This window comes from Mustela nivalis (genome assembly GCF_964662115.1).
Source record: "Mustela nivalis genome assembly, chromosome: 7".
Classification (NCBI taxonomy): Eukaryota; Metazoa; Chordata; class Mammalia; order Carnivora; family Mustelidae; genus Mustela; species Mustela nivalis.
The window spans coordinates 52,241,885-52,268,799 of record NC_139026.1 but is presented as its reverse complement, the minus strand read 5'-3'; the positions used below and the strand labels follow the sequence as shown (position 1 = coordinate 52,268,799).

Genomic DNA, 26,915 nt, shown 5'->3' with positions numbered 1-26,915 from the left:
ATCTTTCTAATGTACTGTTGAATCCTATTGGCTAGTATTTTGTTGAGTACTTTCGCATCTGTGTTCATCAAGGATATTGGTCTATAGCTCTCTTTTTTGATGGGATCCTTGTCTGGTTTTGGGATCAAGGTGATGCTGGCCTCATAAAATGAGTTTGGAAGTTTTCCTTCCATTTCTATTTTTTGGAACAGTTTCAGGAGAATAGTAATTCGTTCTTCTTTAAATGTTTGGTAGAATTCCCCCGGGAAGCCGTCTGGCCCTGGGCTTTTGTTTGTTTGGAGATTTTTAATGATTGTTTCAATCTCCTTACTGGTTATGGGTCTGTTCAGGCTTTCTACTTCTTGCTAGTTCAGTTGTGGTAGTTCATATGTTTCTAGGAATGCATCCATTTCTTCCAGATTGTCAAATTTGTTGGCGTAGAGTTGCTCATAGTATGTTCTTATAACAGTTTGTATTTCTTTGGTGTTAGTTGTGATCTCTCCTCTTTCATTCGTGATTTTATTTATTTGGGTCCTTTCTCTTTTCTTTTTGATAAGTCTGGCCAGGGGTTTATCAATTATATTAATTCTTTCAAAGAACCAGGTCCTAGTTTCGTTGATTTGCTCTATTTTCTTTTTGTTTTCTATTTCATTGATTTCTGCTCTGATCTTTATGATTTCTCTTCTCCTGCTTGGCTTAGGGTTTCTTTCTTGTTCTTTCTCCAGCTCCTTTAGATGTAGGGTTAGGTTATGTACCTTAGACCTTTCTTGTTTCTTGAGAAAGGCTTGTACCGCTATATATTTACCTCTCAGGACTGCCTTTGTTGTGTCCCACAGATTTTGAACCATTGTATTTTCATTGTCATTTGTTTCCATGATTTTTTTCAATTCTTCTTTAATTTCCCAGTTGACCCATTCATTCTTTAGCAGGATGCTGTTTAGTCTCCATGTATTTGGGTTCTTTTCAAACTTCCTTTTGTGGTTGAGTTTTAGCTTTAGGGCATTGTGGTCTGAAAATATGCAGGGAATGATCCCAATCTTTTGATACCAGTTGAGTCCTGATTTAGGACCGAGGATGTGATCTATTCTGGAGAATGTTCCATGTGCACTAGAGAAGAATGTGTATTCTGTTGCTTTGGGATGAAATGTTCTGAATATATCTGTGATGTCCATCTGGTCCAGTGTGTCATTTAAGGCCTTTATTTCCTTGCTGATCTTTTGCTTGGATGATTTGTCCATTTCAGTGAGGGAAGTGTTAAAGTCCCCTACTATTATTGTATTATTGTTGATGTGTTTCTTTGATTTTGTTATTAATTGGTTTATATAGTTGGCTGCTCCCACGTTGGGGGCATAGATATTTAAAATTGTTAAATCTTCTTGTTGGACAGACCCTTTGAGTATGATATAGTGTCCTTCCTCATCTCTTATTATAGTTCTTGGCTTAAAATCTAATTGATCTGATATAAGGATTGCCACTCCTGCTTTCTTCTGATGTCCATTAGCATGGTAAATTCTTTTCCACCCCCTCACTTTAAATCTGGAGGTGTCTTCGGGCTTAAAATGAGTTTCATGGAGGCAACATATAGATGGGTTTTGTTTTTTTATCCATTCTGATACCCTGTGTCTTTTGACAGGGGCATTCAGCCCATTAACATTCAGGGTAACTATTGAGAGATATGAATTTAGTGTGATTGTATTGCCTATAAGGTGACTGTTACTGTATATGGTCTCTGTTCCTTTCTGATCTACCACTTGTAGGCTCTCTCTTTGCTTAGAGGACCCCTTTCAATATTTCCTGTAGAGCTGGTTTGGTGTTTGCAAATTCTTTCAGTTTTTGTTTGTCCTGGAAGCTTTTGATCTTTCCTTCTATTTTCAATGATAGCCTAGCTGGATATAGTATTCTTGGCTGCATGTTTTTCTCGTTTAGTGCTCTGAAAATATCATGCCAGCTCTTTCTGGCCTGCCAGGTCTCTGTGGATAAGTCAGCTGCCAAGCTAATATTTTTACCATTGTATGTTACAGACTTCTTTTCCCGGGCTGCTTTCAGGATTTTCTCTTTGTCACTGAGACTTGTAAATTTTACTATTAGGTGACGGGGTGTGGGCCTATTTTTATTGATTTTTGAGTGGCATACTCTGAACCTCCTGAATTTTGATGCTCATTCCCTTAGCCAAATTGGGGAAATTCTCCCCAATAATTCCCTCCAGTATACCTTCTGCTCTCCTCTCTCTTTCTTCTTCTTCTGGAATCCCAATTATTCTAATGTTGTTTCGTCTTATGGTGTCACTTATCTCTCGAATTCTCCCCTCGTGGTCCAGTAGCTGTTTGTCCCTCTTTTGCTCAGCTTCTTTATTCTCTGTCATTTGGTTTTCTATATCACTAATTCTTTCTTCTGCCTCATTTATCCTAGCAGTGAGAGCCTCCATTTTTTATTGCACCTCATTAATAGCTTTTTTGATTTCAACTTGGTTAGATTTTAGTTCTTTTATTTCTCCAGAAAGGGCTTTTATATCTCTCGAGAGGGTTTCTCTAATATCTTCCATGCCTTTTTCGAGCCCGGCTAGAACCTTGAGAATTGTCATTCTGAACTCTAGATCTGGCATATTACCAATGTCTGTATTGATTAGGTCCCTAGCCTTTGGTACTGCCTCTTGTTCTTTTTTTTCTGTTGAATTCTTCCGTCTTGTCATTTTGTCCAGATAAGAGTATATGAAGGAGCAAGGAAAATACTAAAAGTGTGGCAACAACCCCAGGAAAATATGCTTTAACCAAATTAGAAGAGATCCCAAATCGTGAGGGGGAAGAAAGGGGATAAAAAGAGGTTCAAAAAGGAAGAAAGAAAAAAAAAAAAAAAAAAAAGAAAAGAAAATAATTTTAAAAAAGAAAACAAATAAGAAAAATATTAAAAAATATTTATATTGGATAAACTAGTTAAAAAACGTTAAAAAAAAAAAAGGTAAAATTAAAAAAAAAAATTTACCAGAAGGCGAGAAAAAAAAAAAAATGAAAAAGAAAAAAATTAAATTAACTGCAAGACTAAAAAAAATCACAGGGTAAAAGCCATGAGTTCCGTGCTTTGCTTTCTCCTCCTCTGGAATTCTGCTGCTCACCTTGGTATTGAAACCGCACTCCTTGGTAGGTGAACTTGGTCTCGGCTGGATTTCTTGTTGATCTTCTGGGGGAGGGGCCTGTTGTAGTGATTCTCAAGTGTCTTTGCCCCAGGCGGAATTGCACCGCCCTTACCAGGGTCCGGGGTGAGTAATCCGCTCGGGTTTGCTTTCAGGAGCTTTTGTTCCCTGAGCGCTTTCCGTAGAGTTCCGGAGGACGGGAATACAAATGGCGGCCTCCTGGTCTCTGGCCCGGAGGAGCCAAGAGCCCAGGGCCCCACTCCGTAGTGCGCCCTCAGAGAACAGGGCCCAGTTACTCCCGTCTGCCTGACATCCGGCCCCGCTCCGAGCTCACCGAGCCTGCGACCGGTTCAAGGTCACCCCGAGCTGCGATCTTACTGTCGGCTCTGTCTCTGTAGCCAGCTTTCCTGTTCCAATACCCGCAAGCTCTGCGACCCTCAGACACCCCCGATCCTTCTGTGACCCTGCGGGACCTGAGGCCATGCTGACCCCACGTGGGCTTCGCCCTGGTTTAGCCTCTGGAGCGATGTCCCTCAGCGGAACAGACTTTTAAAAGTCCTGATTTTGTGCGCCGTTGCTCCACCACTTGCCGGGAGCCGGCCCCTCCCCCCGGGGTCTATCTTCCCGTCGCTTTGGATTCATTTCTCCGCCGGTCCTACCTTTCAGAAAGTGGTTGTTTTTCTGTTTCCAGAATTGCTGTTCTTCTTCTCTTCGATCTGCCTATGGATTTTCAGGTGTTTGCAATCTTTAGATAAGCTATGTAGCTGATCTCCGGCTAGCTGAAGTAGTCTCAGCCTGCTACTTCTCCGCCATCTTGACTCCACCTACTAATTTGCTTTTCTTTTTCAAGTTTCCTAAGGTGGAAGCATACATTATCAATTTTAGATGTTTCTTTTTTTCTAACACACACGTTCAGTGCTATAAAATTCTGTCAAAGCACTGCAAGGACAAAAAAGGCCTGGGGAGTTAGCACTGTGTCTGTGACAGTGAGGGTTTTGTGCTAGATATTGAAATTACATAATTTCAATATAGGATTATGAGCCATTCTAAAAGATAACAAGAGAGGCGCCTGGGTTGCTCAGTGGTTTGGGCCTCTGCCTTTTGCTCGGGTCATGATCCCGGGGTACTGGGATCAAACCCCGCATCAGGCTCTCTGCTCACCGGGCAGCCTGCTTCCTCCTCTCTCTCTGCCTGCTTCTCTGCCTACTTGTGATCTCTCTGTCAAATAAATAAATAAAATCTTTAAAAAAAAAAAAGATAACAAGATTTAGCTCTTTATTCTACCACACTGCTTTTTCTCCTACCTTACTGAAAGTTTAATTTCCTATAATTCAGTGTCACCTTTTATTAAGCATATGACGTGTCTCTGTTTTAGTCTCCTATGTTCTTTTTTCATTATAGAAACTTCTACTCCTGAAATTTCCAAGTTTCCTTGCTACTGAATGCTAGCATTTTTTTTCTTTCTTACTAACTTGCTATCATTTTTGGACTAGTGTTCAAAACTAGCAACAACCTGAATACAATGTACATGCAGTCTTGCTAATCAAATGATCCTAGATCTTGATCTTGAAAATGTACAGGAACAATGGGAATGCCTGGCCACAAATAAACTATTCGTATCTGAGATCTGTCTAGAATCAAGGTAATAAGAAAATATTTTTTCCACAAGTGATTGAAAATATTCTACCCTTGATTGGCCACCAAAAACAGACAAACAAGATACGTGAAGGGGTATCTTTAATTAAGTATCTTCTTTTTTGTTTGTTTGTTTTTTAATTTTTTTATTTTTTAATAAACATATAATGTCTTTTTATCCCCAGGGGTACAGTAATTAAGTATCTTCTAAGATGACCTTGGGCTAAGTGCTTTAGCAACTATCATTATCACTGCCATCCTTGGCTTTGACAGCAAGAGGGTTTAATTGCCCATTGTGTAATGAGATGATTACATATCAGTTTTTTAAAGTAAAGAAACAGAGGAAAAAGGTAGTAGAATAGGAAAAAGTGTTCTAATGTTTAAAAGCATGGGGTGCCTGGGTGGCTCAGTGGGTTAAACCTCTGCGTTTGGCTCAGGGTCCTGGGATCAAACCCCACTTCAGACTCTCTGCTCAACAGGGAGCCTGCTTCTCCCTCTCTCTCTCTGCCTGCCTCTCTGCCTACCTGTAATCTCTGTCTGTCAAATAAATAAATAAAATCTTGGAAAAAAAAAGAATTTAAGAATTTAAAAGCAAAAGCATAATATTACACATGTGCAGAGGTAAGACCGTGTTGTCAGTTCTCTGTTTCTATGCCCACAAATCTAAATCAAAATGTCAGTCTTATAACCAATTCAAAAATTTCCCCTGCTGTTCTCTTGGTTCTGATCCTTGTTTCCACAGACCAGCAGTGCAGAGGTGAGGCAGTCCTCCAGTCTCGGGACTGGAGGGGACTGGAAGAAAAAGCAAAGTCCTTCTCGTTGGTACTGAGGTTACCGGGTGGTGATTCTGTGTGGAAGTTATCTGTGATGGTTAGCTAATGTGTCAGCCTGACTAGGCAACAGTCCCCAGTTATTTAATTAAAACATTAATCTTAGATGTTGCTATAGGGTATTTTAGAGAGATAATTAAAGTTTATAACCAATTGACTTTAAGTAATAGAAGTGGTAGATAATCCTGGTGGGCTTGATTCAATCAGTTCAAAGGCCTGAAGAGCAGACTGGACACTTCTCAGATGAAGAAACCACCCCAGTGCACCCCAGCTTCAGCCCTGCGGAGAAGTTCTAGCCTGCCTTTCCCCGCAGCCTGCCCTATGGATTTTGGACTTGTGAAGTCAGCTGCACGGTTGCACAAACCAATTCCTTGCAATAATTGCTTCATGTAAACCTAATGGTTCTGTTTCTCTTGTCGGATTGGATATAATACCAATACTAGTTATCTTTCACAGGACCTTCTATAGGTTTTAGCAATTCCTATATGCAGAGAGATACACTCTTGAGGAATTTTTGTCTGGCATCATTCCATGATACAGGTGATATGCTCTCTAGAAGGCCTCTTAGAACCTCTTACGGCTTTATCTTAGCTCTCAACTTACGGTGAAACACTCCACAAGACTTCCTCCTTCTGGAGTCCCTTTGGCTGGCAGGACATTCTGTTGGATAAAGCCCTTTGTAGGTGACTCAAATCCCATTAACCTTCTTCTACTTCCTCTGTGCTCAGGGAGCTCATATAGGCACTCAACAAACAGTGAAACTGCAGCTTGTGTCCCTGCCAGCTCTTCCTCCTTACCTCATCTTTAGGGCAATCTCTACAAATTTTTCTACAACCATCAGACCTCTTGAAAGCAGCATTCAGAGAGAAGCTTCTATGCCCTCCAAAGTAGGGAACTTGGGTCAAGTTCTTCTAAGCCCTCTCTTGTTCTCCAGGCAGCCTCAAATCTACAAATTTCCAGGGCTGAGCAACACAGAACCAGGGAGTTCGACTCTGTTTCCACCTCCAGGAAGAAGCCCTGCTCTGTCCCAGCTGCCCTTTAGTTTTTCCTCTCACTTGGCTTGGTTGTGGGAGCACAGATACCCCAGCCATCTCTCCATCTACAAACTCCTGCAAAGGGCTTACCTGAAATCAGTCTTTAATTTCCCCTAATGAACTCTTAGTAATTGTCCCTAAACCCAGTACGGGGTCGGTCTAAGGACTCCCTTTAGAACATAGGACTTCTTGTCACCTACTACTCCCAGCATTAGCTTTCAGCCAAAATTTCAAGATCATAGGATGAGGTCTTTCTCTAATATTCTACGGCTCTTATCACTAAGCGTTTGCACTCTCAGGAAAAGCTATTATTCATAGGTAAGCTTCTGTGTAGAATTTTGTATCTTTATAGAGCATCCTAGGCTGTTCCAGACTTTCAACAATGTTTTCCACTTGCAGCTGTTTCTGAGTCTAGGGATATTTGATGAGCTCATGAGTCAGTGACTATCTGTCCCACCGTACAGTGCTTCTTAAAGCCTCCTGGATGAATCTTCAAACGCATAATCGTTGACTCATCCATGTCTCACTGGCAGATGCACCAATTTTCCACGCTTCTTGTCACAACCATGCCGATCAGTTAGTTCTGATCCTTCCGTAATTCTGCATTTCATTAGAAGTCAATTGTCTAACTAATTAAGTTGTCTAACTAATTTGATCTTAGAATGGAGAATGAAAGAATTCAAATGCTATGAAACCCAGAACTGATTAAAAAACTATAAATTTGTGGAGCGCCTGGGTGGCTCAGTGGGTTAAAGCGTCTGCCTTCGGCTCTGGTCATGATCTCAGGGTCCTGGGATCAAGCCCCAAATCGGGTTCTCTGCTCAGCAGGGAGCCTGCTTCCCCCTTCTCTCTCTCTCTGCCTGCCTCTCTGCCTACTTTTGATCTCAGTCTGTAAAATAAATAAATAAATCTAAAAAAAATAAGTAAATAAAAAATTAAAAACTATAAATTTGAGACATAAAAATCCCAAATTTCTAACCAGGAAAAAAATCCCATCATATATAAGAAAAAAAGTGACCAACTAAGACAAAATATTTTCAATTTTTATCACACTCAAAAGGCTAATTTATTTAGTATATAAAGAACATTTTTTCTTACCAATTATTGAGGAAAAGCTCGCTCATCCAAAGTTTTTTTAAAGACTTTATTTTTTAATTTTAGAACACATGAGGGGGAGGGAGAGGTACAGGTAGAGGGAGAAGCAGACTCCCCACTGAGCAGGGAGCCCTATGTGGGACTCAATCTGTGACTCGATCCCAGGACCCCAAGATAATGACCTGAGCCTAAGAGAGACACTTAACCAACTGAGCCACCCAGGGATCCCCCTCATCCATTTTCTTTTTAAAGGATAAAGGTTGTGTCAGTTCACAGAAAAGGAAATGGACCTTAAGCATGTGAAAAGAAGCTCTCTATAGTTCTTAATAAGAGAAATACAAATTAAAGCCATAATGGGAAGATATTTTTTACCTTTCTAATTAGCAAAGATCAAAACGTTTGATGAAAAAATGCATTGGTGAAGAAATTCTTATACATTGCTGGTGGAAAGACAAATCTGCAGATTTGCACAGAGCAATTTGGCAGGTCTACAAACACTTAAAAAGCATGTAGTTATGCCTATATGAAATATAATCATTGCAGCACTGTTTCTAAAGACAAAAAAGAGGAAATGATCTAAAACTTCCATTAATAGAAGACTAGGTTAGAGGTGCCTAGAAGACTAGCTTGGGGATGCCTTCGGCTCAAGTCATGATCCCAGGGTCCTGGGGGCAGGCTCCCTGCTGAGCAGGGATCCTGCTTCTCCCTCTCCCTCTGCCACTCCTCCTGCTTGTGCTCTCTTGCTCTCCCTCAAATAAATAAAACATTTTTAAAAAATAGAAGACTAGCTAAATAGTTATATCCATAAAATAGTATTCTATCCAACCATTAAAAAGAAAGAAGCAGCTCTTATGAGTATAATCATAAAAAGATACGAGATAGGGGTGCCTGGGTGGCTCAGTTGGTTAAAACCTCTGCCTTCAGCTCTGCTCATGGTCTCAGGGTCCTGGGATGGAGCCCTGCATCGTATTCTCTGCTCCTCGGGGAGCCTGCTTCCCCCTCTCTCTCTCTGCCTGGCTCTCTGTCCTACTTGTGATCTCTCCCAATCTGTCAAATAAATAAATAAATAAAGTCTTTTTAAAGAAAGATATGAGATAGATTGTTAATGGGTAAATGAGTTAATGAGTAAACTTCAGAGCAGCACGTGTACTATGCTATAGTTCAGGGGTGTGTGTGTGTGTGTGTGTGTGTGTGTGTGTGTGCACACTCATGTAAGTAAATGCTGTGTATGAAAAGATTATATCTGGAAAGGAACACGAAAAGGAATAAAACTGAGTGAGTCAGCAGTCAGAGGTGGGAACAGACTGTTTTCACAGACACATCCCTTTGTCGCTTTTGCATTTTAAACTGTGAACATACACATTGTCAAAACATAGTAAGTAATAATTTCAAAGTAACACATAAAGAGAATCACAGACTTGACAGGAGTTTTGAAGGAACTACACAGTGGATGTCATAGAGACCAGGAGATTGGCTATTTCAGATGGAATGATTTTATAGGATGGATAAACCTACGCTGGGAGAAGTTAAGCATTTTGCCTCAAGTCGCACAGTAATTATTTTAAAAAGGATTCAAATACAGGTTTGTCTTATTAACTCCAGCACTGGTGTTCTTCCTAATATGTTCCCACAGCTCCCAGGTAGGGACAAAGTATTGTCTAAAAATGTACATATAACATAGGGCCATACAAAGAGCTAGTGTAACTAATAGGTTTCAGGAGAGTGTTTGAGCATTGTATACCAATCACAGTAAGCAGCAATTAGATGTTATTAGTCACATAGGGTCTCGCAGTAAGGAATACCTAAGGGAAAAAAAAAAAAAAAAAAAAAAAAAACAGAAAAAACTGGGTGCCTGGGTGGCTTAGTTGGGTAGGCGCCTGCCTTCAGCTCAGGTCATGATCCTGGGGTCCCAGAATGGAGTCCTGCACTGGGCTCTCTGCTCAGCAGGAAGTCTGCTTCTCCCTCTGGCCTTCCACCATCTCATGCTCTTTCTCTTTCTCTCTCTTAAATAAACAAATACTTAAGAAAAATAAAAATAAAATAATATTAAAAAAAAAAAAAACAGAAAGAACTAAGGGGAAAACAAAAACAAAAAACCTTCTCCTGGTTCTGACCAGGGAATCTACAGAACACATTCTACCAGCCTGTGGAGAGACAGCACATACATAACAGCTGTTTTGGGGCCACGCTGGTAAGAGCAGAACAGGCCACAACAGAACTTTTAGCCCAGAAAGGCCACCACCTTCGTCTCGGCATCCATTAGGAATCTGGAGGGAAGTCACTAACTCTGTAGTCATGTGACCAAGTGCGTCGCAATTTTAAAATGAGGGAGGATCTGTTCTGAGGGGGTGGGCGGGGAGAAGAAGAAAATGCAACATTTGATAGTGGATTCTTAAAAGAGGGAGTGGTGGGGGTAGAGGGGAGAGGAAAAGGTACACTAAGCAATCTCGAGCACCACGAGGCAAAGGGACCATCGTCTAAACTTGCATTCCCACCGGAGCCAAACCAAACTAAGCCTCCAGCTGGGAAGCGCTGTGCAGAAACCCGGAGTCCGGGTGAACGAGAGCACCATGGAGCCCGAGGACCTCCTCACCCCACATGGGCGTTCGAGCTTGACGATTTTGTTGGAGGATAAAGACTGGTGGCTTTTTGTCCATTATTTTTGTTGTTTGGGCAAAAGATAAAAACATTCTCATTTTATAAGGTCTATTCTACAGAAAGAAAGCAAAGGTAAGGTGATACATTTAATCATTTCAATACCAATAGATATTTGAGTCGTTTGTAATTTTTCCCATTGGAGAAATGTAATAACGTTCTTTGTACATAAATCTTGGCGCAGGCATACAAACATCCCTTTCGAATCCATTGCGGGCATTACCAGCTTACTGACCAGGTTGGAAGCAGGAAGACTGATCTGGTGTGAGGCACTATCAGTGTCCTGTCTGAGTCGGCAGGAAATGCTCACGCCTATCCTGGGTTCCTGTGCCCACTCTTGTCCCAGTCCTGATCTGGGCCTCCCTGATCAGCCACCCTCTTGCTGCTCCTGCAGGCAAATCCCCTACCCCTCGCTGAAAACAGGTTACATTATACTATTCACCTGTGTTAAAACTGTTCAACAGTTTTTTTTTTCATTTTGTTTTTAAAGATTTTATTTATTTATTTGAGATACACAGAATGAGAGGAGAAAAAGAGAGAGAGCACGAACAGAGGGAGAAGGACAAGCAGACGCCCTGCTGAACAAGGAGCTCGATGTGAGACTCGATCCCAGGACCCTGGGATCATAACCTGAGCTGAAGGCAGATGCTTAAAGACTGAGCCACCCAGGTGTCCCATTAGGAAAAAATTTGGAAAAATGTATGCATAATCCCAGGTAGGGGATTCAAAGTAGAAAACCAGACTCCGTAAATTGGGGGGGGGGGGGAGAGGGGAGGGGTGGTAGTAGAGAATGAGAGATTTGACCTTATTAAAACTTAAAATACATGAATGGAAAAAAATCTCCATGACATTAAAAAACACACAAATAATAGAAAGAAAACATCTGTAACACATATAACTAACAAAAATTTATTCCAAGTATACACAGTGCCTACAGATCAGTAAAAAGGGGAAAAACCAAAAACGCTGAGAGAATAAATAGTCAAGAAATATGTATGAAAAGGTAATTCAAAGGAAATGCAAATTACAAATAAACTTGAGAAGATGCTCAAAGATATTACCAGCTAGAAAAACCCAAACTATAACGGCGATGTAACATTCCTCCTCCTCCCCTCATACACAACACAAGAAAAAGAGTAAGACTTATGATAATAAGCCAAATTTAAAACTTTGAAAACATCTGGAGCTGAGAAGAAGGGAGGACCAGTGTTCTTATCCACTGCTAGTGGAAGTAAAATGGTTTCAGCCTTACAATCTTTTAGTATCATTTAAATTTTTAATTTGGCATACATTTTGGCCCAGGACTCTCACTTTTAGGAATCTGTTATAGAGAAATAGGATATATGTACAACAATGTTCACTGCAGTATTTCTGTCATCTCCTGTACTATTGATGAGGGAGCAGAAGGCAAGTTGAGAATAAAGCACAAGCTGACACCCCGCAAACCCTCCACAATTCCTCAGGCACTCCTGGCTGCTCTAATCCTAAGGGAAGGAGGGGGATGCCGGGGGGATGGTTAACTAACAGAGATCACAGTCCAACAAGACAGGAGTCTCCCTCAATTTACAAATGTCTTAGTGTTTACAAGAAAAAAAGCTTTCTTATCAATAACATAACTTCCAGAAGGAAACTGTCTTTTTTTTTTTTTTTAAGATTTTATGTATTTGACAGAGAGAGAGAGAGACATCACAAGCAGGCAGAGAGGAGGGGGTGGGAGGGGGGCAGGCTCCCTGCTGAGCAGAGAGCCTGATGTGGTGGCTCCATCCCCAGAACCTGAGATCATGACCTGAGCTGAAGGCAGAGGCTTAACCCACTGAGCCATCTAGGCGCCCCTGGAAGGAAACTGTCTTAATGTTAATGCTTAACTAGAGGGAAAAACTACCTTAACTGTGCAGTGACAAGGGCCCCAGTATCTTGTAGGTCCTCCTTAGCAAATAAAAGTTATTTTGATAACCTCCCTTTTCCTAAATCCCCCACCTACCAAGTATATAACCAGTCACGCCTCAGAGCCCCAGGGCAGCAGCTTTTTCTGCCCACGAGTCCTGTCCCCATGCTTTAATAAAATCACCTTTTTGCACCAAAGATGGCTCAAGAATTCTTTTTTGGTCGTCTCCTCTGGACCTCACCTACATTCCTAAAGTACATCCCTGTCACTCCCAAATCTTTTCCCATCCAGTACGTTCCTCACTCCAGGATTCCCTATTCTTTGGGTTTCTTATCTACTTCTGGCTACTTCTATTTCCTTGAAAACTCCCTGCAAAATCCCCACCCTCCATCATTCCCACCACTTGACTTCTCTGTTATTACAACTAGTCTGACGGGGGCTGCAGCCAATAATCAGGTAGTAGTGCAGGCTGAAATCACCAAACATGTGTGGCCTCCTGCCTCACCTGAGCTCTCAGTGCTGGCCAGCAGTGCTGGGTCTCTAGGCAGAGATCTGTTTTCCCTGTGCAGAAATTCCACAATTCTGCCTTCTGTAGATCCCAAACCTATCACTTTCTCCTTCATTCTTAGCATATAAACTTGTCCTTTATTTCACTGAAAAAAATAGAGTTCACCAGGCAAGAACAGTACATTTTCTTTCCTATCACTTAGACAAACATATCAGAATCTTCCCCCATCATTCCCCCTTCCATAGGAAAAGAGACACTCTTTCCACGCAAAATTATTTCTTCCATAGGAAAAGAGACACTCTTTCCATGCAAAATTATTTCTTCCATTTGAGCATTGGGTCACCCAGTCATCCACTGCCTCAAGGATGCTGGTCTTGCATAAATATTTTTTTTAAGATTTTATTTATTTATTTGACAGACAGATCACAAGTAGGCAGAGAGGCAGGCAGGCAGAGAGGAGAGAGGAGGAAGCAGGCTCCCTAGCTGAACAGAGAGCCCTATGTGAGGCTCGATCCTAGGATCCTGGGATCATGACCTGAGCTGAAGGCAGAGGCTTTAACCCACTGAGCCACCCAGGCGCCCCATGGTCTTGCATAAATTTTTAATCTCTCTCTTTCAACTAAGTTGAAAGCTATAAACTCGAGCTACTCTTTCTTCTCTATATGTAAAAATGTATTGGTGCAACATACAGCCTTTATTTACATGTTATCATTTTCCTTTCTGCTGTAAGAAAAGTTCTTAAAAACTTCTTAAAAGATATATCTAAACTCATTTTTTTCCATTCCCTTACCCCCGTTTCACATCTTTCACATGCTAATAAAGCATGATGAACAATGACCTCCATATTGTCAATTTCATTGAATATTCTTCTGTCATTATGCTACTTTACATCTCTTTAGCATGTTATATTGATGAATGCTCCCTCCACCTTGAAAGCTTCCCTTAGCTTTTATCACATTTCTTTTGTATTTTCTGCTCTGTGCTAAGAGTTTTCTCCCCTACCCTTTATTTCCTTCCTCATCTCATTACTAATATGGAAACAAAGACTTTATTATCATCAAGATTTTGCTTTGAGAGAGAATTATTAGCAAAGATCATTGCGAGCTTTGCCTTATAGATTTCTTCCAATGTGAAGAACTTTCTTAAAAAAAAAAAAAAAAAAAAAAAAAAAAAAAAACTCTTAAGAGGGTAGAGCCAGGCGTGAAAATTCATGATCATAAGGAGCAAGTGGCTCACTTCAGCCTTACCAGAGGAGAGGAGGGTAGAGAGCAACAGGTACTTAACCTCATACATTGCTGGAGAGTTTAAATTAGTAGGCTCATTTGAACAAAGTATCCATTGACCCAGTAATTCATCCTGATATATTCATACATTTACAAAATAACACAGGAATAGAATATTTATCTAAAATATACAGTAAAATATCATAGGACCTAGAACAACTAAAACAATATTGAAAAAGAAAAACAAAGTTGGAGGATCACACCACTTGATTTCAAGACATATGATAAAATTACAGTGGTATAGAAATGAAATGACAGACACATTAATAAATGGCACAAAAGATAAAATGCAGAAATAGGCCAATATAATCATTGATCTTCAACAAAGGTATCAAAGGAGCTTAATGACAAATGGTAGTTATTTCAATAAAAAGCGCTGGAACAATTAGGTTTAGATAAAAAGAAGAAAAAAGAGACCTCCACCCATACCTCACACCATATGTAAAGTTGGATCAAAACAGATCACAGGCCTCCATGCAAAAGCTAAAACTGTTAAATTTCTGGAAGAAACATAAAGGCAATCTTTGAGAACATGGACTAGGCAAAGTTTTCTTAGGTAACATACAAACACCACAAACTATAATACAAAGATTGATAACACAGACTTCATAAAAATTTTAAAATTCTATTCTTTGAAACTCATTATTAAGAGGATGAAAAGACAAACCACAGCCTGGGAGAAAATATTTACAAAGTGTGTATCTGGTAAGAACTTGTATCCAGAATATTAAGCACTCTGAAAACTCAGCAGCAAGAAAACAAATAAAGAAGCAAAATATTTGAACAATTATTTCACTAAAGAAAAATATGTGGATGGCAATTAACCATATGAAAAGTTGCTCAACACCACTAATCTTTAAGGAAATGGTCATTAAAACCACAACTAAATACCACTGAGTACCTACTAGAATGGCTAAAAAATGAAAAGACTGCTGATACCCAGGATCACCGAGGATGTGAAGGAACTAGAATTCCCATACACTGCTGGCTGGAATATAAAATGATACAAAGACTTTGAAAAAAAGGTTTACAGGTTCTTAAAAAGTTCAACGTATACCTACCATATGATCCAGCCATTCCACCTCCTACATATTGTATCAAGAGAAAAGGAAGGCTACGTCCATACTAAGATTTGTACCCAAATGTTCAGAACAGCTTTATTTTTAATAGCCCCAACTGAAACTACCAAAATGTCAATCAGCAAGTGAATGAAGAAACAAATTATGACACATCCATATTGTCGGAGGCAGGCCCCTGGCCAGGGTGGCCTCCGCCATTAAAAGATGGCGCCTGGAGAGTTGCCAGGTTAGGGTTGCCTCGTGAGACTAAGCGGAACGCCCAAAGAGGAAGTAAACAGCATTGGTTGCTAGCGAAGTTGTTCGTTTAGGTGCGCAGCCTGATTCGCTCCCTCCTGTACCCTGCTTGCTGATTGGTCATGTAAGCGTATATAAGTGTGTAGACTTGCAGAAATAAAAAGAGGAAGATGCATCTGAACTGGGGCTTCTTGTCATCCTTGCGGGTCGAGGGCGATAAATGGCGCCGGCACCCTGGAACTAAAATAAAGGAATCTTGCAAGGTAATCCACAGGAAAGTGGGGAGTAAAGGTCCGCGGGTAAGCGGGGACATTAGCCACGTTCAAAAGTGGGAATTCCGCGGTAAAGCGGGGATTAATGGTCGACTGAAGTACATGTGTGTAAAAGGTTAATGTGTTAGTGTCGTTAACATCCGCGTCTATTGTCTGTGTGTTCATAATGGGATCTGAAGTATCTAAAGTGCAGTTGGAAGGGTCTTTAAAAGACCTGCTGAAAGCCAATGGAACTTCACTAAAAGCAAAAACTGCTCGGGCCTTTTTGAATACAGTGGAAAAGGCGGCTCCATGGTTCCTAGTTGAAGGCTTGCTAAACATACCTCAATGGGACCACTTAGGGGAGGATTTGAAGAAACAGGACAATAAAACGCCTTTGCCACCCGGGACCCTGGCAATATGGACCTTAGTCCGGGGATGCCTGGTGGGGCCTAAACCCAAATGTGAATCAGCTCTGCAAGAGGGAGCAGAGGCATTGGAGGAAGTGAAAGAGGAGCAGTCTTCTTGTGCCTCAGAGGGGGTAGTTCTAGTGAAGAGAAAGAGGAAATGTCAGGGGAGGAGTTAGCGACACCTAGTGCCCCTCCGCAGTATAATCCTATGGCCTGCCCAGGAGCTTGTAGCGCTGCGCCACATGTGGTAGTGGCAGGTTTTCAAGCTGGAGAGATCATGACCTGACCTCTGCCTTTCTGGTTTTAGAGGACCAAAACAACCAGCGGTATCATCAGCCTCTTGATTTTAAACTAGTTAAGCAATTAAAGGAAGCAGTCATGCAGTATGGCCCTCAGGCAGCCTTTACGGTCTCTTTGTTGGAGACCATAGCGGGAATGAAATTAGTCCCTGAAGACTGGGGTAACCTAGCCTGCGCAACCTTGTCGGGAGGGCAATATCTAGTATGGAAAACAGCCTGGCAAGAATACTCACAGGACACTGCCTGCCATAATGCAGCGGCTGGAAATCCTCAGTGGGACCTAGAAATGTTAATGGGAATGGGAGCGTACATGGGAAAGCAGGCCCAAATACAGTACAACCCTGCAGTGTATCTGCAAATAGCCGCGGCGGCCACTAAAGCATGAAAAACAATTCAAGGCAGTGGGGATTTACAGGGCCAGCTGTCTAAGGTAATACAAGGACCAAATGAAGCATATGCTGATTTTGTAGCGAGGCTGATGCAAACAGCTGGTCGAATATTTGGGGAGGTAGAGGCAGCCATGCCATTGATAAAACAGCTGGCGTAGGAGCAAGCTAATAAATGGTGTAAAGAAACCATCAGACCTTGGAAAAGCAAAGACTTGAGTACATATATTAAAGTTTGCAGGGATATAAATGACAGTGTTATTCAAGGGCAGGTTACGGCTGCACCAATCACTCAAGGTTTACAGGGATTACAGGGAGCTCAACAATATAAACATAGGGGTACTCCTGGAGTTTGCTATTACTGCAAGAAGCCAGGACACCTGTAGGAGCTATGGTTACCAAAGAAGAGAGTTGGACCTTCCTATTTCAAAGCTCCTCTCCCCAAGAAACCGAGCTGCTCACAGTGATAAAACATTCAAACATTTCAAATGTTTCATCAAGAACCCTTCAACCTTTTATCAGATAGTAGATATGTGGTGCAAGCTGTCTCTATCATTGAAAGTGTGGGTTCTATTAATGCCAGGTCTACTATCTCTGAGGCATTACAAGAAATCCAAACATTAGTTTGGGACAGGAAGGCTCCATTTTATAATGGCCACATATGAGCTCATACAACCTTACCAGGCCCCCTGATAAAAGGTAATTAATCGGTTAGCAGACTCCTTAACCAGAGGAGAATTTGTCTTTGCCATTGAGGACCTGGTGCAACAGGCAAGACATTATCATAAGCTGTTCCATGTGAATGCTTTAACTCTTCACCTCACATTTAACATAACAAAAGCACAGGCAAGGGACATAGTAGTCTCCTGCAGAAATAGCAAGACCTTACTACCTGCACCGTCCTTGGGGGTTAATCCTAAGGGTTTGTTACCTAATCATATATGGCAAATGGATGTCACACATGTTTCAGAATTTGAAAAGTTAAAATATGTTCATGTCTTGTAGATACCTGCTCTGGAATAATTTTCGCCTCAGTGCATACGGGGGGCGGGGGGATCCAGAGATGTTATCGTCCATTGCCTACAAGCTTTCGCAGCATGGGGAAAGCCACGCCAGTTAAAGACAGATAATGGCCCATCCTACACCTCACAACCCTTTAAAGCCTTCCTACAACAACTTGACATTCACTTGATACATGGAATACCCTATAACCCACAAGGACAGAGTGTTATGGAGCGCGCGCATCTTACAATAAAAATGCGCTTTATAAACAAAAAGGGGGGATAGGGGACACCTTCAGGCCCCCTAAAGATAAGCTCAACACCATTCTCTTTATTTTGAATTTTTTTAACATTGGACAAAATGGGTAAATCAGCTGCAGACAGACATGCAAATAATGCTGCTGCTCCCCCTAAGCCTTTAGTACTTTGGAAGGACATCCTCACAGGAAAGTGTAATTGACCAGATCCAGTGTTAGTATGGAGTAGGGGGTCTGTATGTGTTTTTCCACAGGAAAAGGAGGCTACAATTTGGATCCCAGAGCGGCTGGTGCGTGCAGCCTTGCCTCTGAACACCAGTCATGATGCTGAAGATGCTGATGATAACTCTGGGGATGCTACACCTCCTGAAGCAGACTCAAGCCAGAGAACTGTGAGCAGTGGTTAAAGCATGGCCATATCCTTTACCAGTGACTAACTCTTCTCTCATATTCCCTCCTCTCTTTACTACCAATTCTCCTATAGGGCTACCCACTGTTCACATATCTACAGACATTGCAGAGGTGACTAAAATTACTGTCTCCCTGTCCAGCACACTCTGCTTTGTGTTGTATCTCAATACATCAGTCCGCACCCTGGACTGTATTCGCCTGAGCAATCAGACCCTGGGGCAATTTCAACCTTTTCACCATTCCTCAAACATAGGTAACGTTACTGTGATCCAGGGTTTGGCCCCTGTAAAACCTATTAATGCCTCGGGGCCATATCAACCTTTTAAGTTGCCCCGATGCACCAATAATAGGGTATGGCCACCGGAGTGGTCTGGATGTCAGAGTACCTCGCGCTCAGTCTACCCATGTTCCTATCCCAGTTTCCATTCCAGAGGACAAGTTACCGGTGGTGCTATCCAGAAAGAAGAGAGATTTTGGTATCACAGCTGCCATTGTGACAGCATTGGCTGTATCTACAGCAGCTGCCACGGCAGCAGCAGTCTCGCTTGCTACAACTATACCCACTGCGGAAGCTGTGAACACCCTTGCAGAAGGAACGGTGGCTGCCCTTCAAACACAGACTCAGATCAATGCACATTTGCAAGCAGGAATCCTGATAGTCAACCAGAGAGTGGATTTGGTTCAAGAACAAGTGGACATATTGGGGGCCCTATTGGGACTGGGATATATATAGCACCCTTCCTGGCAATTTGTGTAACTCCCATAGCCTATACTAATATGAGTGACTTACAGAATGTCTCCTGACAGCTCTCCCAATACTTGCGGGGGAATTGGTCCGCAGAATTCCAAAACTATACTCAGCACCTGCTACTAGGCATAACAAGGATAAATACCAGAGTTGAGTTTGCAAACCTCCCAGAGATAATCAAAACATTACAAGATGTGTTAACCTTCATGAAACAATGGGCTAGCGTAATTGGTCTGCTGATAATCCTTGTAGTGGGGTTGATTCTGCTAGTAAGGAAACTGCAAATTTGGAGGTGATAGCAACATAGGCAACAGCAAGCCATGGTGCATGCCTTGTTAGCCATCGAGGCTGGTACATCCCCCCAAGTGTGGCTAAGTATGCTGGATCAGTAGTCAACGACGAGTAAGATTGGTGGGGGAAATATACCAACCTAAGACAGGACACAGATCATTGATATCTGCCGTCTGGTGACAGGTAAGGATATTCCCTGCCACTGACAACCTAAGACAGGCATGATCCCTGCCATAAAAGAAAAAAGGGGAAGATATTGGAGGCAGGCCCCTGGCCAGGGCGGCCTCTGCCATTAAAAGATGGCGCCTGGCTAGTTGCCAGGTTAGGGTTGCCTCATGAGACTAAGCGGAACACCCAAAGAGGAAGTAAACAGCATTGGTTGCTAGCGAAGTTGTTCGTTTAGGTGCGCAGCCTGATTCGCTCCCTCCTGTACCCTGCTCGCTGATTGGTCATGTAAGCGTATATAAGTGTGTAGACTTGCGGAAATAAAAGGAGAGAAGATACATCTGAACTGGGGCTTCTTGTCGTCCTTGCGGGTCGAGGGCGATACCATATAATGGAATATTAGCAATAAAAAAGGGTAAACCATTGATACAACACCAGGAATGAATCTCAAAATAATTATTCTGAGTGAAAGAACACTGAAAAAGAAGAGTGCATATTTAATGACTCTGTAAAACTCTATGTACTGTAAAACTCTAGAAGACATAACCTAATCTATAGTGACATAAAGTAGATCAGGGTTTCCTGAGGACAGGAGTGTGTTGGGTGACAGGGACAAGAGAGAAGGAGGAATTACAAAATGCATGAGGAAGCTTTTCGGGATAGTTGCTGTTTTCACCATCTTGATTATGGTGACATTTTCATGGAGATAGATAAATAGAGATAGATATACGTCAAAACTTAGCAAATTTTACTCTTGAAATATATTCAGATTATTGTGTGTCAACTATATCTCAATAAAACTATTTTTTTAAGATTCTATTTATTTGGACAGTGCACACATGAACAGGGGAAGAGGCAGAAGGAGAGAGAGAATCCTAAGCAGACTCCCTGCTGAGCACAGAGCTGCCTTCGCACTCCATCCCATGACCTGAGATCATGAGCCACAACCAGGAGCTGGACACAACCACCTGAGCCAACCATGCACCCCCTCACTGAAACTATTTTTAAAGGAGTTCATAACAAAAGACACTGTCACAGTAATCCAGGTGAACAACAACAGAGGTTTGGAATGGAATTAAAAGTGGAAATGGAGGAGCACCTTAGTGGCTGCTAGGTGTCTCAACTGACAATTTTGGTTGAGGTCATGATCTCATGGGTCATGAGATAGAGCCCAGGTTGCTCAGTGGGAGTCTGCTTAAAAGTCTCTCCCTCTGCCCCTTCTCCAACTCAAACTAGTGTGCATGCTTTCTCACTCCCTAATAAATTAATAAATCTTTTTTAAAAAGGTGGAAATGGAGGGGCCCCTGGGTGGTTCAGTAAAGCCTCTGCCTTCTGCTCAAGTCATGATCTCAGGGTCCTGGGATCAAGGCCCCCATCGGGCTCTCTGCTCAGCAGGGAGCCTGTTTCCCCTTCTCTCTTTCTGCCTGCCTTTCTGCCTACTTGTGATCTCTCGCTCGCTTGCTCGCTCTTTGTCAAATAAATAAATAAAATCTTTTTTTCAAAAGTAGAAATGGAAAGAAGAGACGAGATTTAGAATATACTTTGCTGGTGGCAATGATAAAATTTGTTGATGTAGAAAAATGAAATCAGGAAGCTCTTCAGTTTGGAATCTGAACAACTTAAGGTCATTTCCTAAGATGGGGAAGACTTTGGAGTAGGGATATAGAAGAGAATATCTACCCCATCACTGTTTGGGCTAGTGGGGAAACGAGAGTAACTAGGTGTCCATCATCAAGAGAATGAATACATGAAATGGAGGTAATGCAGCAGCTAGAAGGATGAATTACATGTACCTCGTGCAACATGAATAGAACTCAAAAACATGTTCATGGAAAAAGTAAAATAATAAAATATATAGAATAATTTAACTAAATATGAAACAAATAAAGAATAGTACATATTTTATAAAGATACAAACAAGCTCAAGGACTATATCAAACATCAAATTATGTTTGTGAAAGTGGGGATATGGGGGCAAGGGGAAAGGTAAATGGACTGCAAGAGAGGCATATATGACTGATGAAGATGGTGACCCATGACCTTAGGAATCTGATTAACTCTAATCACTATAAACTTTAAAACATGGATGAAAGAAATTGCAAACAACACAAACCAATGGAAAGATATCCCATGCTCACAGATTGGAAAAATAAATATTGGGGGCTTCTGGCTGGCATCGTCAGTACAGCATGTGACTCTTGATCTCAGGAATGGTAAGTTTGAGCCCCACACTGGATATAGAGATTACTTAAAAATAATAAAAAATCTTTTAAAAAAAGAATATTATTAAAAATGTCTACACTACCCAAAGCAGTATATAAATTTAATGCAATCCCTATCAAAACACCAACAGATCTTTCAAAGACCTAGAACAAACAATCCTAAAATTTGTATGGAACCACAAAAGACCCCAACTAGCCAAAGCAGTCTTGAAAAAAAAAAAAAAACCTGGCGGTATCACAATTCGAGATTTCAAGAATCCCTACAAAGCTGTAGTAATCCAAACAGTACAGTACTAGCACAAAACAGACATATGAATCAATGGAATGGAAACGAACATCCAGAAATAAGCCCACAGTTATATGGTCAACAAATCTTTGACAAAGGAGGCAGGAATATGCAAGAGAGAAAGACAATGGTAGTCGAGCTAGGGCTAAGCATTTATTTCCTTCCAGGACTTTCTAGTTCTTAAGTTTTATGCTTGTATTTGATTATAGATGTCAGTGACATTTCATGGTTTCAAAGTCCTTGATGCTCTGAGAAGTGTAGAGTCTAGTGAAAATTACACTGCCATAAAAGAAATGTGTTTTGGGGGCACCTGGGTGGCTCAGTGGGTTAAAGTCTCTGCCTTCAGCTCAGGTCCTGATCTCAGGGACCTAGGATTAAGCAGGGAGCCTGCTTCCCCGCCATTCTGCCTGCCTCTCTGCCTACTTGTGATCCCTCTCTGTCAAATAAATAAATAAAATCTTTAAAAAAAAATGTGTTTTGTTTTTGTTTCTTTTTTAAAAGTTGTGCTCTTATTGGTTCTACACTCCCTAGAATACTGCTGCTTTGTGACAGTCCAACTGGATGCAGCGCCCTCCTTGTATTTAGCAAGGGTAAGCCTGGGTCTCTTACTACTTGATATGTTTGCATTAGTTAAGAGAGAAACTTGGTAGCTTGGTAGCTCAGTTAGAGGGGAGGGGAAATCTGCTGCTAGATGGGTCTGAACTGAGCCATACTTGTCTGGGTAAGAATTGAGAAACAACCTCTGTACATTAAAAAAAAAAAAAAAAAATTAGTCAAACATCACATAGTAGGCAGCCATTAAATTATTTAAAAAGTTGATTTATGGGGGTGCTTGGGTGGCTCAGTGGGTTAAAGCCACTGCCTTCAGCTCGGGCCATGATCTCAGGGTCCTGGGATTGAGCCCCACATCAGGCTCTCTGCTCAGCGGGGAGCCTGCTTCCTCCTCTCTCTCTCTCTCTCTCTCTCTCTGCCTGCCTCTCCGTCTACTTGTGATCTCTCTCTATCAAATAAATAAATAAAATCTTTTTTTTAAAAAAAAGAAATTGTAATCTAGCATCATCAACAGTACAGTACAGAATAATGGTTCCCTCAGTATTCCCGCCCACGTCTTTTTTTTTTTTTTAAAGATTTTATTTATTTATTTGAGAGAGAGACAGGGAGAGAGAGCATGAGTGAGGAGAAGGGCAGAGAGAGAAGCAGACTCCCCGTGGAGCTGGAAGCCCGATGCAGGACTTGATCCCGAGACTCCGAGATCATGAACTGAGCCGAAGGCAGTTGTCCAACCAACTGAGCCACCCAGGCATCCCAACCGCCCACATCTTTTAAACAGCACCTTCCCTCCCTATCTATCTCCAAACCCTACTTTTTAAATAATATTTTATTTATTTATCAGAGAGAGAGTGAGAGTGAGAGTGAGTGGGCACAAGCAAGGGAGCAGAAGGCAGAGGGAGAAGCAGGTTCCACACCGAGCAGGGAGCCCGATGTGGGACTCGATCCCAGGACCCTGGGATCATGACCTGAGCCGAAGGCAGTCACTTAACCAACTGAGCCACCCAGGCGTCCCTCTCCAAACCCTACTTAAGAGAAATAACCAAGTTTTTCTCATTGTTGAGGCATTCATGCCTAAAATAATTTGGGAATCAAGCACATAAATGGCTTCTGTAAACTTCCCTCAGATTGACCACTATGTGAAATTAACCTGCAAATCACACATCCACAACATGGAAAGGATATGGTCATATATTAGTTTATTCAACCACATCTATGCACGCCTATAAAAATTAAATTCAGCCAAGGCCATGTCTTTAAGTGGTGAAGAGCTGAGAAGCAGAAAGCACCACCCTGTTCTCATCCTCTTTCTACAACTTAGGTTCTCACTATTAGCATTATCATTTAGAATATAGCTTTCTCCGTGAAGGGCCACCATTAGGATAAAAATATATTATGAGGAATCAGTAACATGCCAACTTCCTAGCACACATCAAAAACACCTACAACACATGAGCAATAGTATATACCTGCGCAGAGTTCATCAGTTCAGACCATAACATTGAGGAAAGGCACACTTTTTTTTTTTTTTTTTTTTTTTTTATGACGGACAGAGATCACAGTAGGCAGAGAAGCAGGCAGATAGAGAGGAAGTGAAGCAGGCCCCCTGCTGAGCAGAGAGCCCAACGTGGGACTCGATCCCAGGACCCTGAGGTCATGACTCGAGCTGAAGGCAGCGGCTTAACCCACTGAAGCACCCAGGCGCCTCAAAGGTACACTTTTGACAGAAATGGTGGGAATGGGGGTGAAGGAGGCAGCATCAGTCACTACAGTGAGAAGTACTACAAAAAACTTATATTTCCCAAATGATCCTAGATCTAATCTTTAAATTGTTAGGATAATATCTAAATGTTCTCAAGGAGAGTCCAGCAACAAACCTTCAGTTCCCAGGGAAGCTGCACTAATCTTACATCAAATGCTATGTCCTAGAAGGTTCATCATTCACCAAATAAATGCTCAGGGTCATCTGAGCACCCAGAGGCCTGCTCCCTCGTGTGAGGGAGCCTTACCGCAGATCTGACCCCCTCAAAGTCTGACCTTCTTACAGATCCACGGTAAAAGAGCTTCACAGCTAGCAGCTTGGAGATGGTGTTGGTTGATGGCTCCACACTTCTGGATCAAGCTGTTTGAAACAATGCTGTAAGAAATCAGGAAAGTCAATCATTTAAGGTAACATGAGAGCAAAGGAGCTGCAGGCATGGAAGAGATAAAAACTGAGCAGTTCTTTCTCCCTATTCAGGCCCCACTTCTCTCAGCATCCAGAATATTAGCCTCTCTTTTTTTCGTTGTTGTTGGGGTTTTTTGTTTCTTGGGGTTTTGGGTTTTGTTTTTGTTTTTTGGGGTTTTTTTTGGCTCTTATCCACCATTCATTTCCTCTCCTGTTCTCGAGTTCCTTTCCTTACCCTTTCCTCTCCCCACCATCTATTGACCTTGACCTATTTCCCCATCACATACTTTCTCTTCTCCTTTTCTCTTTTTTCCCCATTTTTTTGAATCCCCTTACCTTGAGATTTTTAGGGGTGACCCATCTTCTCACCTCCAGCCAGATTTGTTCCTCAGACCAATCCAATAAAAAACATTTTTGAGGAACCATATAAGCAGGCTCTAGAGAGAGATTGAAGATGATGAAAAAAGGTAAGAAAATGTAGAAAACTAAAGAAGAGATTCAGTGTCATGATCAATAATTATTCTTTACACCCCCTCTCGTTACCATTATTATGGACTGAATATTTATTTCTCCCCAAAATTCATATATTGAAGCTCTAATTAATAACGTGATGGTACCTAGGCATATGGCCTTTGGAAGGTTATTAGTTTTAGACAAGGTCATGAGGCCCTCACTAATGATGAGATTAGTGTCCTTGTAAGAAGAAGAGTTCCCAGCGCACTCTCCCTCTGTCAGGAAAGGACACAATTATAGGGCAACTGTCTGCAAGCCACAAACAAGATCCTCACCAGAGACGGAACCCATCAACATTTTGATCTTAGACTTCTCAGCCTCCAGAACTGTGAGACATCAATGTCTATGGCTTAAGCCACCCAGTGATACTCTGGTTAGCAGTTCAAGCTGATTAAAACCACCACCTAGTCCAAATAACTAATCTCTCTTTTAAACTTTAATTCTAGAGTTACACGGCAGAGTGCAACATTTCCTATAATTCAACTTTATGTGTATAATTGCATTCTATAGCATGAAAGACAAGATAAATATTATACTCTGCCTTCCACTGTAACTTCCTCCTTGGTTAGATGAAGTACTTAATCGGTATTCAAATAACTTTTACAGAAGAAAAGCTTAATACCACTATGGAAGCAGTAATCTTTCTTATTATCATTTAATACATAAGTTATTATTAAGCTTTCAGCAATATACTTGCTTTTTTCCCACTACACTCTTATTTTTCAAGTACTCATCAATCTTGCATATGACAAGTAAAATAAAAACAGTTCTTAAGGAAACAAGCATAAGACAAAGTTAAGTTGGTCCCATGCTACCACTAGAACAGAGATAACAGATTCTTTGCTCTGTAGAGTCTGACATTCAAATGAAGGAGTTATACTCTAAGGTAATTGCCTCAATAAGTGGAATAAAATAAAGGATAAATCCCAGAAGATTAATTCTATTGTACGATTTGGCATTAGTGTAATGAATAGACTTTGCAATAAACATCCTCAGCTTTGAAAATTGCTTTTGTTACAGAGACTTTTCTTGTGATGCTGAATTTTCGATGTGATGTTAATGTTAATAAGTAATGTGTTTCTTCATGAGCAAAACGGATAAAATTGTAAGTTTGAAGACCAATCTATTCATGGGAGACAGTTACATATAACATAAGTAGCTCAGTTTGTGTGTGTTTTAGAGCATGGGTGAATATTTAAAGGTATTCACATGTATTTTAACAGATACTCAACCCCCTGGGTTACAGGTGGTGGGCAAGCAAATATGTGTGCAGGAGCATTTGTGGACATTTGATAACTGATGTCCCTGTGTATTCAGCAAATACTGTATGTATACTTAATGAGATAATTTCCTGCATCTTCTCAACACTCTACTTCTTATTCTTAATCCTTGACATCACTGCAATTCCCTTGCGAAAAAAAATAAAAACTAAAACTAATAAGAAAGCATCCAAGTTATATCTCCAGTCCTTCAATTTTGCTACCAGGAATCTTGTGTGTTAATGGTTTTGTTTGGTTGCTTGGTTGGTTTGGTTTTCTCTGAGTTAAATGAAAAGGCCATAACTTGTTCCTGTGATCATGTACTTCCTGACTATTTGTCTTAAGCTTCCTTCCTA

General features: G+C 41.3%; 1 protein-coding gene and 1 long non-coding RNA gene across 4 annotated transcripts in view; one reads left to right on the top strand and one right to left on the bottom strand.

The window, feature by feature from the left end:
• KLRG1 (killer cell lectin like receptor G1) overlaps positions 1–26,915 on the bottom strand; it is a gene marked incomplete at its 5' end in the record, with an annotated part of 430,961 nt that overhangs the window by 17,479 nt on the left and 386,567 nt on the right. For all 3 annotated transcript variants that reach the window (XM_082738313.1, XM_082738314.1, XM_082738315.1), the window contains 2 exons: positions 24,658–24,757; positions 25,124–25,224. In XM_082738313.1, coding sequence (XP_082594439.1) covers positions 25,153–25,224 — 72 coding nt within the window. In that variant the 3' untranslated portion in view covers positions 24,658–24,757; positions 25,124–25,152. The remainder of the gene's footprint in view (positions 1–24,657; positions 24,758–25,123; positions 25,225–26,915) is intronic.
• On the top strand, positions 14,514–19,909 carry LOC309868451. Its single transcript, XR_014313698.1, has 2 exons — positions 14,514–15,643; positions 18,203–19,909. It is a non-coding gene; the product is annotated as an uncharacterized lncRNA (long non-coding RNA).